Raw genomic sequence first — 16,499 nt, 5'->3', positions numbered from 1 at the left:
GGGGGGGGGGGGGTAGTGGGGGGATTTTAAAATGGTGCATCTGCAGTACACTCGGGTCACAAGAGTGAGCAGTTATGACTGGTTTTTGCTCGATCTTGAATCCCGTCTTCTGGTAAACACTAAAAGACGACATCGCTCTCTGGTTGGCTTGGTCCTCACAGTGATAGGAGTTCATGAAGAGGCAATGGATGGGTGTTATAAGAGGTAAGACACTATGTTATGTCATGTTCCCCCTCGGCTTGATTGATGTGTTCTTTTTGCCAAGAACCAATTTATGTTTTCACTCCTGTTTTTGTTTTTTTTGTTTTTTACCTGAAAAGCTCATGTGGTTTGTGAGTTACTATGGTAAAACACAGTTATTCTACAACTTCACATTATTCAGACTTTCTGAAACAGTTTGTTTTTTTTTTTCCAAAAAAGGACAGATATGTTAATTGTGAAAATAACAGCAGTTTGGGGAGACAGCTGCACATTTTTTTTATGAATCACCCTTGGGACAAGCGAAGTAATTGCTTAATTTATATAACATCACCGTGAGCCAAAAAGTGAAGTATTCAGTGATAAATCTTGCTGCCTCGGGTACTGTGAATGTTTTACAGACAACCATAAATCCTCATCCTCATGACCTGGAATAGGGAATAAGATTGCAACATTATCTAACGTTCATCTTGTGTTTTACATCATTTCAATTTAAAAGAAATCGATAATACAATTAAACTGGACTGTGTCGTGCTTTTAACCATGGGGACAGACATGATTTGTAAGAGCTATCGGATCAGAGTTATCCCTGATAAATGTTGGAATTATTTTGATAGTACATGGTTGTGTGAAGGCGAGGCTCATCAGTGAAATTAATAATGAACAATTTTGTTTTCACTGATCGATCTAAGACTTATGTCATCATGACATATCCCCTTTTGCCCGTGTTTCCTTTCCTGTCAGCTGTCGACTGTGGCTCAGCTTTATAGTTGCCAGTTTATTGGGCACACTTAATTGGAAGTAATGTACGATGCAGCATAGCTGAAATAAATCTGACCAGCAAGAAGGTCCAAAGGTTTGGTTTTTGTTTGAGTGTTTTGAGGTTTTTACGGAGGTTTTGAAAGAACATGGAGAAGAATGGAGATGAAGTAATTAATAGCTGGAAAGTTTTCACTTCATGGAATTTATGTTCTTCCAGATACTCTAAACATCTTGGAAAAGCTTTCATGGAGTTATTGATTCATAACCAATTCAATTTAATTTTATTGGTGATAAAGTTAGTCTAATCTGTGAGATGTGTGTGTCCCCTAATGCCTAGTAGACTGTCTGATGGCAGACACAGGTTTGATGTCCTTATATTTCAGACTGATCTAAAAATAAGAATCAATCTCTCCCATGGGTATTTGCTTATTGTTTGGATTCTGGAAGAACATTGACAGAAACTTTTCTTTCAGTGGTAGAGTTCTTTTTTTAACCATTGTTTACTGTAATCCCGTGTCTCCTGTAGCTCTCCGCGAGGTTGAGGCTTACATTGATAATATTGAGTCTGTAAGAGATTGGTGGGGATTACGGTAGAGCGAGAAAGATGGTGGCGTTATCTAGGAGGCACTGCAGTTAACACACATCTACCCCCAAGTTAAATTTAAGTCATAGCCTGTTGTAACATCATTATATTTACATTTAAATCATGCTGTGTTGTCTTCATGTGATGTACAGCAACATAATATATGGTAAAAATGTGTGCTCTCCAGCACCATCTAGAGGAAACAGGAAGTGTTTTTGGTTTTTTTTGCACCGCGTGGTAGTGTCTGTCTGCTCCATCCTGATCCAAATATTATCAGGCGCCAGCTCTCGACAGTACAACTACACAGCTCAATGTGTGGGGTTGTGAGGTTCCACTCATTGCTGTTCGCAGATTTACCGGAACATGAAACCTGGCCTTGGCAGAGCGGTGCAAGTGCTCTCTGGTTATTTAGCAATTGCATGAGTTGAAACTGAACAGATGACAGTGCTGGAGGAAAAATCTGTTGATCACAAAAGTATAACTCTGCACAATGGAAGACACACTGCTACCTAATAACAATCACTATCTCTGAATAGAACAAAGCTGCACCTTGAGTTCCGTTACTGTAACTGCTACGATCACCACAACTCAGACACCACATTGCCATCCCCGAATTTACTGCACAGTCATTGCTTGTGAAGTTTTTTTAGCCGAAGAATGAACTGTCTTGTAAATGCTACTTCGAGTCACATGAATGAGCTGGTGCTTTTTAGCAGCAGTCAAAGTTAAGTTATTGTTTTGATGTCACAGATGGGTGTGTGTGGCCAGAGAAGCAACATTCTTGTAATTGCATTCGAGAGACGGTGGCTTAAACAATTCTTGCTGCAGGTACTTTTTCAGTTTGACAGATCGTCATGAGTATAGTTCTTTTGAAGCCGATCTAGCATGTAAACATGCAGACACACACACACACACACACACACACGTACACGTGACATCTACTGACCGTAATCTTTCACCACGTCATGATTAATACCTTCATGGAATTGAATGAAAATACCTCTTAAATCGCTGTGAAAATGGGTGTAACACTGGTGAGTATCAGGTTACTCAAATCAACAAATGTCAAAATGTCATTCGGGGACATCTGAACTCTGGAGATCATTACCTTAAGGTGACTAGTGCTCACAAATGTTGACCAGTTGAGGCTAGGATTTGTAGTAGAGTAGTAGAGAAAAACAGTTGCTTTTATATTAAAAATAACATTTACTCGATGTGTAAAACATGATATTGTAAATAACCTGAGAAACTCAGCAATTACCCTCCCTCGGAAGACAATGGGACTTTCACTGACATGCCCCCTGGAATCTGTTCCCACATTACACCCTCCACAAGAGCTGCAGCTTTGGCAGAAAGAGCCGTCGGCAGTAGCCCTCACTCTGTAACACAAGAGATTATTCAATCTGTAATGAATCCGCTGTCTCTCTGTCATGCTGCCTCGCCCTCTCACTGAGGACAGAGTTTGTTCAAGGTATAGCTACAAGCTAATGCTTCTGCTGTTTTCCTGGTTCATTTGAAGGATAGAAATCTACCTGTACATACCTGCACTCTTGCTCTCTCACGTTCTCTGTTTTATCCTACCACCACCCTCGCACTTTGCACCTCAACTGCTTAAGTTTCAGAGAGGAGCAAATCCAGCAAACCGCAGCAGCTGGTATGTTTACTAGCTAGGGGATATTGGAAACTGAAATTTCCAGATTTTCTGCTTTTGTTTACGACAGTAGCCAGTTCCAGTGATTAAATTATATGTGTTCTTGCATGCTACACGGATACCTCTGACTGTGTCGCAATTGTTTGTTTAAATGTGCCACAGTTACAAGATCACATTTGAGACAGCCCCCGCTATAGGCGAGCTCAGAAAGCAGGGCACAGTGCCTGCTCTTTGCCACTGGCTGTGTGCGATCCACGGTGTATCTAGTGTCCCATTCAGACAAGTAACCATTCAGTCAGGCTAAGAATGATGGAAGGAGGAAGAGAGCGCTGCCAGCTGCCAATGACTGCACCAATAGATCTTTTGGAACCTGTTGCAGCAGGTTTGGTTTTTCTTACTGTATATCTTATTCCTGGGTTTGCCTGGATGAGTGCCACATGCACGCACGCACGCACGCACGCACGCACACACACACACACACACACACACACACACACACACACACAATGAGGATGATATTGTGTGCAGCCTAAATCTGAAACCAGCCCATCAACTGCTTCAATACACGTTCAGACAGTCAATGTGATCGACGTGCTGCAGCTCCAAGGTGCAGGCAGAAAAATAGGCTCAAGATGAGATGTGGACAGAGGTTTCAGGTCTGAGTGGGAGAATTTGACTTAATCCACAAACAGGAGACTGAGTTCAAAGGTGAGGTGAGTTCACTGGACATCTTTCCTTTACATTTAATTTTACAGAAAACACATGATTTCCTCATTCAGTCTTGTTTTTCCCATCATGTTTGAAGGAAAACACTGCATTACTGTTGGCACTTGCTTTGCTTTGAGAGGTGCAAGTTATCATCTTCAACTCAATTTTTTCTCATGTCAATACAAATGAATCAGAGATAACACGCTGATACCTGCAGTGTTAACATTTGATTAGCTGATAAGGTACGTTCACTGGAAAGCCTGTTTACATGATCAAAATTGAGATTTGATAAGAAATATCTAAAATCAGTTAAATTAATTGAAATAAATTAAACAACAATGAGACAATTACTTCTTCTTCTGTGTTTCTTCATTGGTTGTCCAAATTGTTTCAACGCTTTATACAACACGTTAACTCATTTCACCGTACAATTTTTAAATAAAGCTATACCAAAATTAAATTCCAATCTACTGGACAAAAGAGCCAAACTGTTCTTGAAAATGTTTCCTTCCATGCAGGCGTTGATTGAAATGGGCAAATCTGTAGGATTTACATGGTAGGACCAAGTGACAGCATAAAGAATATCGTTGGCAAACATCAGTTACATTTCCCGGCAGGTATTTGCCAGGATCCTGCTCTCTTTGTCCTTTACAGACTGGATCATAGAGAAGTTGTTTCTGATGAAGCATGTGTTGATAATGAAATGAAAAGAATTTTCAAGTCACTAAGTAAAATCTTTAAATGCATTAAAAAAAAACCCAAAGGAACGCACTAGACTTGCAGGCAGGTGTTAACATGGCCCAAACCCCACATGCAAGTCCCACCCATTACCCCATGGATCATGATGGTCATGAAATGTTATGTTCAAAGTGCATTTATATAAATTTGATGTAAGCAAAACTCAATATCTCCTCTAAAAATTGAATTTACATGATGTTTAAAATGTCTGCCACTGTAACAGGTAGAATTTCAAGCATTGCTGGGTTGCGCTGCTGTACTGAGGTATGCAGGAGTGTGAGAAGGGATGGTTATCCTACAATGACTTTTTGCTTATTTATTTAATTCTACTATTTTTGAGTCATTGAAAATGTTTCAAGATAACAGGCTGGATGCCTGTCAGGACATAGCATTTTAAAGAATAAACACAAAAGAGTAAAATTCTTGTTTTCATTCCCATAAAGGTTGCTCCAATAGTAATATTAATTATTGTGTATTATTGTGTACCATATACACTGAAGCTGTGACATAACATTATACATTATGCAGCATTTCAACATTTTGATGGTACACTGACTTGTAATAAGCAGAGTGGTGCCATCTCCATTCCTCCTACAAGCTTTGCATCATGCAATTTGAGCTGGGCAGGCACAAAACTCCTGCTGGCTAGTGGTTCTTTCAGGTAAAAGAATCAAGCGTGCAATTCTACGGCTAGTGCTAAGCTAAGATAAGAAGAGAAGGGAATGCATTATTTACTACTAGTCACACAATTATCATAACTCTAGCTAACACTCATCAACTGCATTTAAACATTCTTGCCATAAGGCAGTCAGAGCCAATAGCGAGCACATTTTTTCACCAGCAGTCTTTGGTGGTGGTTTTGATTCATTGTGGTTGTAGAAAAGTGTTTAGTAAACCAACTTTACTTACTTATACACCCATGAAAAAAATTAAAGAATAAAACATGTCTTTATTAAATCAGTTGATCCATTTTTTGTTTGCATAGCACCTTTCATCTATCAAGTGAAGTTCAATGCACCTCATACTGAGGACGAGAAATGTAGAAAACACATTCGAAATGCGTGAGCGCCCATCAGTCAGCACTTGTGTGTCAGTGGTGCTGAAAAACTACCTTTAACAGGAAGACATGTTAATATGCATAGCGGGGATTTATGTGGGCGGCCATCTGCCTCAACCAAAGGCGCGAGAGAGAGAGCACGAATGAGTGAAATGCAATTGTCTTAGATTTGCTTTGAAACTGAGTAAATAACTACTGAAATTGTGTTCCTTACCCTTATCTAGATAAATATGTGAGTCATGGGTTTTAAACATCAGTTAATTCTATGCTTAGACATTCTCACACATCAATCCTGTTCCCAGAGACTGAAAGTGTCTTAAAGTTTTGTCCCCTACTCAGCTTCTTTCACTGGTCTTGACATTGAGAAAGCTTTACACGGACTTTCATCGCCGCTGCCGTTAAGTGCCTCCGTTCTGGCTGGTGACAGTGAGTCTGTCAAGCAGATGAGAGGATTTGTTGCTACAGAGGTGAAAAGGCAATCTCTCACCTTTCAACTTGACACTTTAGCCTCCTTTCAGCTGAACAGAAAGAGCTACGATTGCTACTTCTCTCTGATTTCACTTTGTCTGCTCAGCAGTATTTGGCTTTACATGAGCAGACAGCCATGGTTTGTTGGCAGTTTTAATGAGCTTGGTTTATGTCAGGTCTGAGATTACCTTTACTGGAACCTGGGCCACGTGTCCCTGGGTTCTGGTGGGATCAGATAACACATCTTTACACTCTGATAAACCTCTGTCCCCCATAAGACCACTGTAACGCTGTCGGTAATTTCCAGGCACTAAGATAATAACTGTTCCTGTGGCTGCTCTGATATTGTCAGAGGACATATTGTATTGTATCCCACAGCTTTATAGTAATGAGCTGCTTCATCTTATGAGGATGTACAAATGGAGGATAGAAAATTATTTTTTGCCACTTCCTTATCGGATGTCATACAGTTACACAACAGAAATACTCACGATCAGTGTAACATGTAATCTGTTGACAATTATGCTGCCAGTTTTCCCGATCAAATCAGATCAGAAAGATAAAGACTGTAGTCAAGATAAACCACCTTATGTTTGTAACTTAGACTGTCGAATTTCTCCGCAGGAGCAGATTTTGTTGCAGAATGTCCGACTCCCCAACATTTTCCCCCAGCAGGGGTAAATCCCCAACATCAACCCCACAGGCAAACCTTCACAACAGCAGGACCTCCTGCCAACAGATGGCGCAATCTCAGGTACTATTTTTCTTTTTTCCTGAAACAGCCTGCCTGTAAATGGAGATAGACTGAGTATGGATCGTCTCTTGTAAAACAAGCAATGGGGTTAGTCAGCCCTACTGTTAAAATGTGAGAATACCTCGCTCTGCTTTAATATGTAATGCAGGGTACAGTGTATGAGGTATATTTTTTGTGGTAATCATTCTTTCCAGTTGGCTCGCTTTCATGTTTATGAAACTGGATTGAACTGAACCGTTTTTATGTGAAAACAAAAACAAACAAAAAAACAGCAACTGATCTGGCAACAAACCCAAGCAACTTTCCACAGAGCAGCTCTGTAGTGAAGCTGCTCAAATTCTTGGTAGTTTGAATTTTATATTTTAGCTCAGCGGCGCAGCTTGGGTGCTGCATCAATCCATGTAATTTAAATTGCCACTCTATTGTTCTTGAAATGTTTTGGGCCAACAAACAAAGACAGTCACTGGAATAAATGTTTAACGTTAATGAATATGACACGTTTGTCTCTCTGGTTTATAGCCTATATGAGAAAGGAGGATTTCCAGAACAGCATACCAGGATACCAGGATCCTGGATTGATATTATCTTTACTTGGATGTCTGCATAGTACTTTCACACACAGTCAGTGCCATTCATGATGAATTATTAAAATCCTTTTTTCAACGGTGATGGTCACTCCACAGACGAAGGATGGCAGTGACATCTGCTTCACCCTGCAAGAGAGCAACACCTTCAGCCTCAGAGCTGCAGCTGTGAACAGAAGGCACAGTGTCGATGGGAGTGTCACTTCAGGCTCGGGACAAGGCCTCATTGACCCAGATCGTTTCCATCCGTATCTGCGACAGTCCAGTGATGGTGCAGTGGCAGTCGGAGGAGGCCTTCGACATTCCTCGTCTCCCTTCGGCTGCCTGCAGGATGTCTGCAGCCCTGACACTTCCTCTGTGACACAAAGCACAAGCACCAAGGCCCCGACCTCCTGGGAACAATACAACGGCAGCATTCAGGTGTTTAGACTTTGAGTGCACTTACTTACATATCTTAACTTGAATAAAGTAACAAAAGCAAAAAAAAAAAAGGGTACAAATTGAGGATTTGCAAAGTAAGACAAGCATTTCCATTTATGGGCTTTCTGCACAGTGTTCATATCCAGACCCACCAGCAGTGGCAAGGGATCCCTCCTATTTTCATTCTCATAGTTATCCACCCTACAGTTCATCGAGTCCACTCCAACAGGTAAGAGGGCGTTGCATGTATGAGAGGATCAATGACAGCTAAGGTCAGAGATAAAGGTAACGTTCAATATAAGTTAATCAAGCTGTGGGAATGAAGATGTGTTTGTTGTCTTCAGGTCTCACCGAGAATGTACCCTACTAATGAACAGTCAAACAGCTCAAAATATTCCCTCGAGAGTTTTTCCATTCAACCCCATCAGCGAAGCCCCTCACAGTCCATCTTCCCCAAGCCCATCTACTCCTACAGGTAATGGTACAGCTCACATTACACTCCCACAGATCTGTGAGTGTTATCCATGTTTCATTTTGATTGCCTCACTGAAAACCGATAATCTTGTTCAAATCCAGTATTATAAAATCATGAAATACGTGAAACGGTGTAACAGGGGTGCTATATATGGATATTTTTTCACTTCAAGGCAAACTTCTTTTCATTTTTATGGCAGAATAAGGTAGCATTATACCTGCTATTGACTCTGTTTATTGGCTTTATCTTCATCGGTGGAATCATGTACATGTCGTCAATCCCTAATAAATAGTAATTAGTGCTATAATAACACTGGTTATTCAAGATATAACAAAGAATATAATATCCCTTAAATTAAAAAAATAGAAACCAACAAAATGTATTTGAAAATCTTTGTCCACTGCAATATATTTATAAAAAGTGACTTAATTTCTCTTTTTTTGTGTGTGCAAAACATATGAATGTATGAGAATGCTAATGCTAATGTGTGTATCATGACCACAGCATTCTGATCTTCATGGCCCTGAAAAACAGCAAAACAGGAAGTCTGCCAGTCAGCGAGATCTACAGCTTCATGACTGAACACTTCCCCTATTTCAAGGTACAACTCTCAAGTTTCTTCTCTCACTAAATTGAAGAGAAAGGAAAAGTAGCTCATCATCAGCACAAATTGAACAGGTTTTAGGTCTAACTTGGAAAATGCTAAGCTGACAATTGATTGGTTGGCATCATAATGGCAGAATGTTGACTGCATTGTCCAAACAGTGTTTTCTTGTTGGTGTAAGATCATCTTGTTGTAACTGACATTAATTACTCACACCAAATCCCTCCAATGATTAATGACATACCACTGTGCACAGTGTACCACACCTGCTTGGCTTGAGACCAGCTGGCTACTAACATGTTTAGGAATGAGGATGCTGGGAACGTGTGATAAGATGATTTTGTATTTACAGGCTGCGTGTTTGAGTGTATGACGGTGGATTATGTGGCTTTTACAGGTTGTGTTTTGCCACTCAGGGAATCAAACCTGCTAAGGTCATCATCATAAATTCAAGCCACTGAGCTTATATAGCCTCAGTGAATCAGCTGCACGTTTGCACCTCCATTTGAACCCTTTGACTGTCACAAATAGTGCAGCTTTGTTAAAGGATTCCAGGTATCTACCAATTAAATAGGTTCAGACTCACCTCTGGAAAGAGCTCAAAGACTTGCTGCCATTCCTATTGAAGAAGGCACCTTGGATGGCTGCTGTCCAAACAGCTGCCTGTAACATTAAACACAGGCTGCAGGGCCAGAAAATGCACAAGACAGATAAGTAATAGAGAGTCAGGTGTATTTTTCAAAGGTTGTATTTTTTTTTTAAGATAGATTGAAATACTTTCTGAATATTGACATGATCTTTCAGTGCATGTCAGGCCAGTGGACACCTGCTTTGGCAAGCAGATATCAGTCTTGGCAGATGGTAAAAATGAATATCTGATATTCCCTCCAGGGACAGCCCTTTGCTCCTCTTGAAAGGACTGCAGTGATACTGTAACAGCACTCTTGTGATATTTGGACATTTTGACACTTACAGACACAGTCAGACTTTAACGTAATGAAGACAATCACTGACAAACAAATACAAGAAGTGTCATTTATGTGTCAAGTAAATATGTAGGAAAGCTGCTGGTTCCAAAATCCCAAATGAAACTCATAGAGCGTGTCTGCCCACATTAAATGTGGTGCTCACCGCTTCTAACGACATTGAGCTCTGAGTCCTCACTGGTGCAATCCTGCATAGTTTCATAGTCTTTACCCCCTCCACCTAGCACATTGTACTTACTCATGGCAAATGAAATGTGATTGATGAAACTGATGAAACTTTTGTTTTTGCTAATTGCTCTGGACGCTTTATTTCTCAGTTTTGTACACAAGAAAGCTAATAATCCTTCATTCTCCTACCATCGTCCTCTTTCTTTATGTTCCCACGCTTTGTGTTTTCAGACAGCTCCTGATGGGTGGAAGAACTCTGTGCGACATAATCTCTCCCTGAACAAGTGCTTTGAGAAGGTGGAGAACAAAAATGGAACCTCCTCCCGTAAAGGCTGCCTCTGGGCTCTCAACCCTGCCAAGGTGGAGAAGATGCAGGAGGAGCTGCACAAGTGGCGCCGCAAAGACCCCATCACTGTTAGGAGGAGCATGGCAAGACCAGGTGCGGCCGATAGACTGACTTGTATGGAGAATAGTGACTAGTTTTTGGACTTTTTCCTGTGGTCAAATGTTTTGGAATCCAAACAAGTACGATGGTGTGGGCAGTAAATGTATGCATTTATTGATGCAAATGAATTAAATGACTTTCCAAGTTTCTATGTAAGCAGTAATTTTAAATACAGACAAGAGCTGATGTCACCTGAATCCACGATGATTCCGTCAGATGTTGCTGCCATTGAAAAACACTGATTTCATCAGCAGCAATGGAAGAAATGCTGTTGCCTGGCAGTTAATTGATGAGCCACGATAAAAAAAAGCTCAATTTTATTCTTTGGTCTGATGAGAGAAACAGAGAAATATGCAAATGAAATCAACCTTATGGTGATTCAGACTGTTTCAATCACAGAAGCAGTAACAGAGAGCAGAGGGCTGGAATGAGGTTGAGCAATGATAACTCGGTGGATTGTGGAAGCGACACTATGGCACAAAGCTAGCCTTTTTAACAGCTGATGTTGTCAGCCTCCATGCGTGCTGATTTTGTCGGATGACCATAAAATAGTGTTCTGTTCATTCATTCAGCAGCGTGTCTGTCCTGAGGTTTACCACCATCTGTGTTAACAAGCATTGACACAAATGCTAACTTGCGCTGCAGTGGTCATGTATTGTATTGGTAACACTGTTCTTCAAGCGAAATTCTTCTCCTCCACTTATTATGACATATTTATCCTTGTATCCTTGAAATTATCAATCAGTCTGTATCAATTTGTTGTTGTGAAAGTAAATTGGCTATTGCTGAGTAAATGGTTATGGATTTACTGGGAAAACTGCATGAAGTTTTCCTGGTCTCCTTTATTTCAAATGTATCAAAGGAGAATTGTCATGTTAATAGATCGTGTTTGATTCATACCTTTTCTGCAGAAGACCTTGAACGCCTCCTGGGAGAGAAGCCAAACAAACTCAAGTCTTTGCCCTCCAACACGGCTCTGTTCTCCAGAGCTGGCCCTACCTACGGTACCACCTCGACGTGTTACACTCCAACACAACTGCGACCACCTTCTCAAACCAGTTGGCGTCCCCAGTATTTAAATATACCTCCTCCCTCACAACAGTCCTGCTTCCTTCCCACCGCTCACCCCAGCAACTCCTTTGCCTTGTACCCGCCAGCAGCTGGCATCCCTTCAGAGAACAGCAGTCTGAACTCACCCACGGCTGGGAAGATGCCCCCAGCTTACAACGCTGCCCTCCAGGCTGAATGCAGTGTAGGCCCCCAGAGCATTCAGGACTTACTACTGGAGGGGGAAGCCAGTTATGATGTGGACACGCTCAATCCCAGTCTGACTGACCTGCAGCTGCAAGGTAGGACAGCAGCACACCGGATATATGTGTGCTTCTGCTGAGATGATAAGAAATCGAGCTGTGTTGTACTGCAGCACAGACTCATTCACTCTCACGACAAGTAAACGATTCAGGAACATCTCAAGACTGCATTTTTGAACGTTCACATCCCACCAATACAAACATTTGATGCAGATTGATTTGAACAGATCGCTGCTGAATGATTCGAATCTCCCGTTACTACATCTCTCTCTTTTTTTTAGGTAATTTGTGGGAGGAGTTAAGAGAGGACAGCCTGGCATCGGAATCACAAGCAGTCACCACCACGACTCAGTCCACGACCTTCGCCCTGCAGGACTCGCATGTCCATGCAACGCTGCCAGTCAATCAGGCGCCAGAGGTGGCTGTGATTGGTCGGTGTAAAATCGAGGACGCAGGCAGGGGACAAAGCTTTGAGCAGCATGGCTGTTTTAATGGATTCTATCCTGGTGTTTATTCAGGGATGGACAGTTTGGCCGGGTATCTGACCTGCTGCACTGCATCCATCTCCTTGATATAAAGACTGTCAACCACCTTTGCGCTCTTTCACCTTCCTATCTCCATGACCTCTCTGGTACCTTAGTGAATTCATTAGATTGGTGGATATTTAACCCTTCGGAGCCCTGTTTATCAGTATTTGATAGACCCTTTCCCGCTTCTTTAAGATGCTGATTACAGACAATGCTGTTATTCAATCAGATGGAGTTACCACATTTCTTTTTTAATCTCAAAGATTATATTGTCACCCAGAGTTACAGATTTCACACTATTCCCACATTTCTGAGTAATATAAATGTATTTTTTTGTTCTGTTTTGTTACATCCTTATTTTAGCTTTTTTTTTTTATTATTATGTTAATAGAGTGAGCAGTGACATGACAGGAAATGAGAACCAGAACTTGGATGAATTTGAACCACGGATGTTACAGGTCATGATAACCGCTAAGCTGGAGAAGCACTTTTGATGTATTCGTTATAATTTATTGAATATATCCCTCTTTTTACCTAATTACATATACAGTATTTCACCTGTTTTTTCTTTTTTTTTTAAAAGATAAATCCAATATTGATTTACTAAGCTTTTCATTCTGTAATGACGTATGACAGATTAGATTGCTGTTCAAATACTTCCAGAGGTTTAGGTCCTCCACATTAGAACTAAAAACAAAACAAAAACAAAGATAAAATATTAGAGGATTTTCTCTGCTTAAGCATCAAATGATGGTCTGGCCAGCTGAAACCTGAATATCGACATGCAAGGCTTTTGATGTTGCATAGAAACTACGTTAAATTCACTTTGTAAGGTTTTCATTTGGATCTATTTTGTCTAATGTGAATCTAGTGAGTGGTTTTCAGTCCTGGTGAACAAGCTTCAATATGATTCTTCACCCCCAAATTATCTTTTGTTCATCAATTACTCAACCATAGATTTTTTTTTTTTAATTAATTAATGATATTCTTTCCCTGTATGGATGTGACCAGAATTTGGAAAATTGCTGGATGATAATGGACTTTTCGAACAAAACATCTGTCTTCAAACTCATAACCATGTATTTGCTCTCAGCTGAAATCTGTTTTCCCAGCTAACTCATTTCAGAGAGCCGTGGTCGCTCACACTTGTGTATTAGAGTGTAGAACTGGAACTGCTTAAGTTTTAGCTCGGATCCGAGTGTTTGTGGAGTACTGAGCATGGATAAAAAAAGAATTCTGATATTATGGAGGATGCAGGCATTATGCATAGTGTTGCTGCTGTTAATCTTGGTCTCCATTAACAAACACTTGGATGACCCTGTCAGAATTCATGACTTGCCAAAAATTCCTGCAGGATCTTCAGGAATTCAAGACATCTATGGATGACTAATGAATACACAAATTATCTTTTTTAGTTGAAGCATCACTGTAACTGCAGTAAATGGTCAGTCTCCAATTAGCTGGTGGTGACACAAAAAGCTATTTTTAGTTGTATAGTTTTGAAAGATAAGGTTTGACATTTTATCTGGCTTCAATAAATGCACTTTGGCTCTACTGTGATATGACCTCAGCCTAATAAAAGCTCTCCATTTGTTTACACTCGTCTGTCCCTAATGCTTTATGATTGGAGACGGGTGATGTCATGCTCATAGTGTAATACAATATTTGCAACAGAAGATGGCAGCAGAGATACAGCCCACCTGAAAACTTAACACTGTTTTATTGTCTTGTCATGAAAAAAAAAAGTTTCCATGTACAAAGAAATTCCTCCTTTGCCTTCTGACTCAAAACAAAACAAAACTAATCACAAAATGCATTTTCACACTTTAGGTTTCTGATTTCCAACAATCATCGTTCATTTAAAAGAAATGCCTTTTCCTGCTACCCACTATTGGAAAATGTGTTATATTTATTTTTTACAGTATAATACTGGATCAAATTAAACACTATTCGATAACACAACCATTTTAAAAAATAACTTTCTTTTGAAAAATGATCTGACCTCTGAAAATAAAAGAATGTGTTTGACATGATACATGTAATGATATGCAGACTAAAACACATGTTGCTAGCTCACCAAATTTATCTCACATTCGCTTTATTTGTTTCATTCAATCTAGAAAGCTCTCCTTTTTCATGTAGATATTCAATATTCATAACCTTCTTCTTTCCTTTTAAAAAAAAACCAACAATGTACCAAGATTTGGAAAAAAAAAATCCCATGTTTATTGCAGTGATAGAATTTCAGCTGTCAAAATTTTACATATGTTTTTTTTTTTATTTTGTACTTACAACATTTATCCTCAAGTTTACACAGTGTGCAGTACTACAGAGTACATACTGGATATCAAAATTGTTCTTTTTTTGTGTAATGTTTATCTATGTATAATGTCTGACACCTCAAAATGGCTATTTCTTTAAAAAATACTCCTGACCAAATAGCACTATGAACATGAACACATAAAACAAATGACACATTCACATTGACAAATTTCACATCTCTGATTGGCGTCCACCTGAACGATGACCACACGGAGAGGACTGACTCACTCAGATTCCTGCTACTAGAAATGGAATCAGTAAGAAACTTCAGTAGTAAGAAATGTGATGATACTTCTATACAAACTATATAAATATACATCTGAATGGTTATTATTTTACTTTTCAGGTCTTTTTTTTTCCTCTTTTCTGCCTCGTCTGCGAATCAGTAAAGACAAACAGAAGTCTCCTTTTACCCCTATTACTATTAATGGCTAATACACACACGATGTCAATGAATCTGTCTAATGAACAAGCAGAACCCACCTAAATCGATGCGTGTGTTTGCTGCCCACACACTCATGCACACATACTGATGCAAAGCTCACTGGCAGAATTCTGTGTTCCTGTAAAGTCGCCGAGGCGCAGAAGGAGACATCTGACTGGAAATATGAGCAGCTAACAAAGATGAGAAGAGAGCGTGTAACGTCAGTGATTTGTCCATCAGTTCATCTGTTTCTGGTCCTGAAGTGGTAGCGTGGGAAATGTCTAGAGGAGGGAGGGTTTTGATCCTTCTATGGTCCCCCACTGTAGGAATAATCTGCCTTGTTGTGCATCACCAGCTTGTTGTCCACAAAGTAGAAGCTGTCAGACTGCGTCTCATAAGGATGCAGGATCATGTCACGCACTGAGAGACAAAATGAAGACACAACATTCAGGATGATCCAGGTTTAAAACTCTGCTGCATTGTGTGTTGAACCAGATAGATTTAATGTGAGTGACTGAACTTACTGATGTCCTCAGACAGTGCAGGGAACTCATAAATGTGCTCGCATGTGTTCTTGCTGCTCGGCATGCAGAAGCCAAACTCGAAATCAAAGCTCTTGAGCAGCTGATCGCGGAAGTAGTGTCTCTCAATCATGCGAAAGTTGTTGATGGGTGTGTCACCCACTGTGAATTCCACTCTGCAGAAAACACCCAAACAACAGGAATGAAAATACACAACACTTTTGCTCAAAAGGCAAGGAAAGACATCAAAGAATAGTACTTTTTTTGCTTCTCTTATTTTTAGGGCTATCATCAAATTTCTGCTAGTTTTGAATACATTGTTTCATCCTCTCAATGTCTGACCTTTTCTGTTCTTGTGTGTCTTCCGCTGTGAAAAGTGCAGTGAAAGTGCTATAAAATAGCCAATAGAATGTACAGTCTTAAAGCAACTTAAAATGTAGATACTGATTGCATAAGAGAATTATGTGATAGGTCAGAGTTTAACATGGGATTAAGTCTGTAATCCAGTATTTCCCGTCCTCTTCCCTCGGAGCCCCCAGTATTTTTGTTTAGGCAAAGATAATTCATGCAACTTTCTTGGCAAGAGATGAATATCTTTTATACTTTCCCCTTTTTTTTAAAAAAAAAGTTGAACCAAAACATGCATCTTTATTTAAAAAAAATCTTTTATCTATTTATTTTTTTTTATAACCAGACAAGCTCTTGGCCTTCAACTTTCCTTTCAGAGTAAATCTGGTGTGTTGACTGTTCCAGTCTCCTGCTGGCTTTGTCTTTTGTTTTTTTGTGTGACATGA

At 40.0% G+C, this 16,499-nt stretch overlaps 2 protein-coding genes across 6 annotated transcripts in view; one reads left to right on the top strand and one right to left on the bottom strand.

Annotated features, from left to right (window-relative positions):
* The first annotated feature begins 12 nt into the window (after positions 1-12).
* Positions 13-14,453, top strand: foxn1 (forkhead box N1). Of its 4 annotated transcripts, none has more exons than XM_086215804.1 (9): positions 13-204; positions 6,790-6,919; positions 7,603-7,923; positions 8,057-8,152; positions 8,268-8,398; positions 8,903-8,999; positions 10,388-10,595; positions 11,513-11,950; positions 12,193-14,453. In XM_086215804.1, the coding sequence occupies exons 1-9, from the start codon at positions 32-34 to the stop codon at positions 12,486-12,488; spliced, it is 1,890 nt and encodes a 629-aa protein (XP_086071930.1). In that variant the 5' UTR covers positions 13-31; the 3' UTR covers positions 12,489-14,453. The 4 variants fall into 4 exon arrangements, with proteins under 4 accessions (XP_086071930.1, XP_086071933.1, XP_086071932.1 ...); XM_086215807.1 differs by lacking the exon at positions 13-204 and adding an exon at positions 3,514-3,576; XM_086215806.1 differs by lacking the exon at positions 13-204 and adding an exon at positions 3,773-3,902.
* Positions 14,142-16,499, bottom strand: part of unc119a1 (unc-119 lipid binding chaperone a1) — a 17,201-nt gene continuing 14,843 nt past the window's right edge. For both annotated transcript variants that reach the window (XM_086215811.1, XM_086215812.1), the window contains exons 4-5: positions 15,709-15,881; positions 14,142-15,604 (exon numbers count right to left, since the gene is read on the bottom strand). In XM_086215811.1, the coding sequence (XP_086071937.1) occupies positions 15,492-15,604; positions 15,709-15,881 (286 nt within the window). In that variant the 3' untranslated portion in view covers positions 14,142-15,491. The remainder of the gene's footprint in view (positions 15,605-15,708; positions 15,882-16,499) is intronic.

This window comes from Aulostomus chinensis, chromosome 10 (assembly GCF_037954235.1).
Source record: "Aulostomus chinensis isolate RoL2024-O1b breed Wild chromosome 10, RoL_Achi_v1.0, whole genome shotgun sequence".
Taxonomy (NCBI): Eukaryota; Metazoa; Chordata; class Actinopteri; order Syngnathiformes; family Aulostomidae; genus Aulostomus; species Aulostomus chinensis.
Note: the sequence above shows the minus strand (reverse complement) of the source record. Positions and strands in the feature narration are given on the sequence as shown.

What these genes read in the sequence shown, in the direction of transcription:
- foxn1 (XM_086215804.1), top strand. Translation starts at nt 32, where the DNA reads ATGGTGCATCTGCAGTACACTCGGGTCACAAGAGTGAGCAGTTATGAC. An exon ending in ATGGATGGGTGTTATAAGAG is followed by an intron (nt 205 to 6,789) that starts GTAAGACACTAT and finishes ATTTCTCCGCAG; the next exon opens with GAGCAGATTTTGTTGCAGAA. An exon ending in AACACTTCCCCTATTTCAAG is followed by an intron (nt 9,000 to 10,387) that starts GTACAACTCTCA and finishes TTGTGTTTTCAG; the next exon opens with ACAGCTCCTGATGGGTGGAA.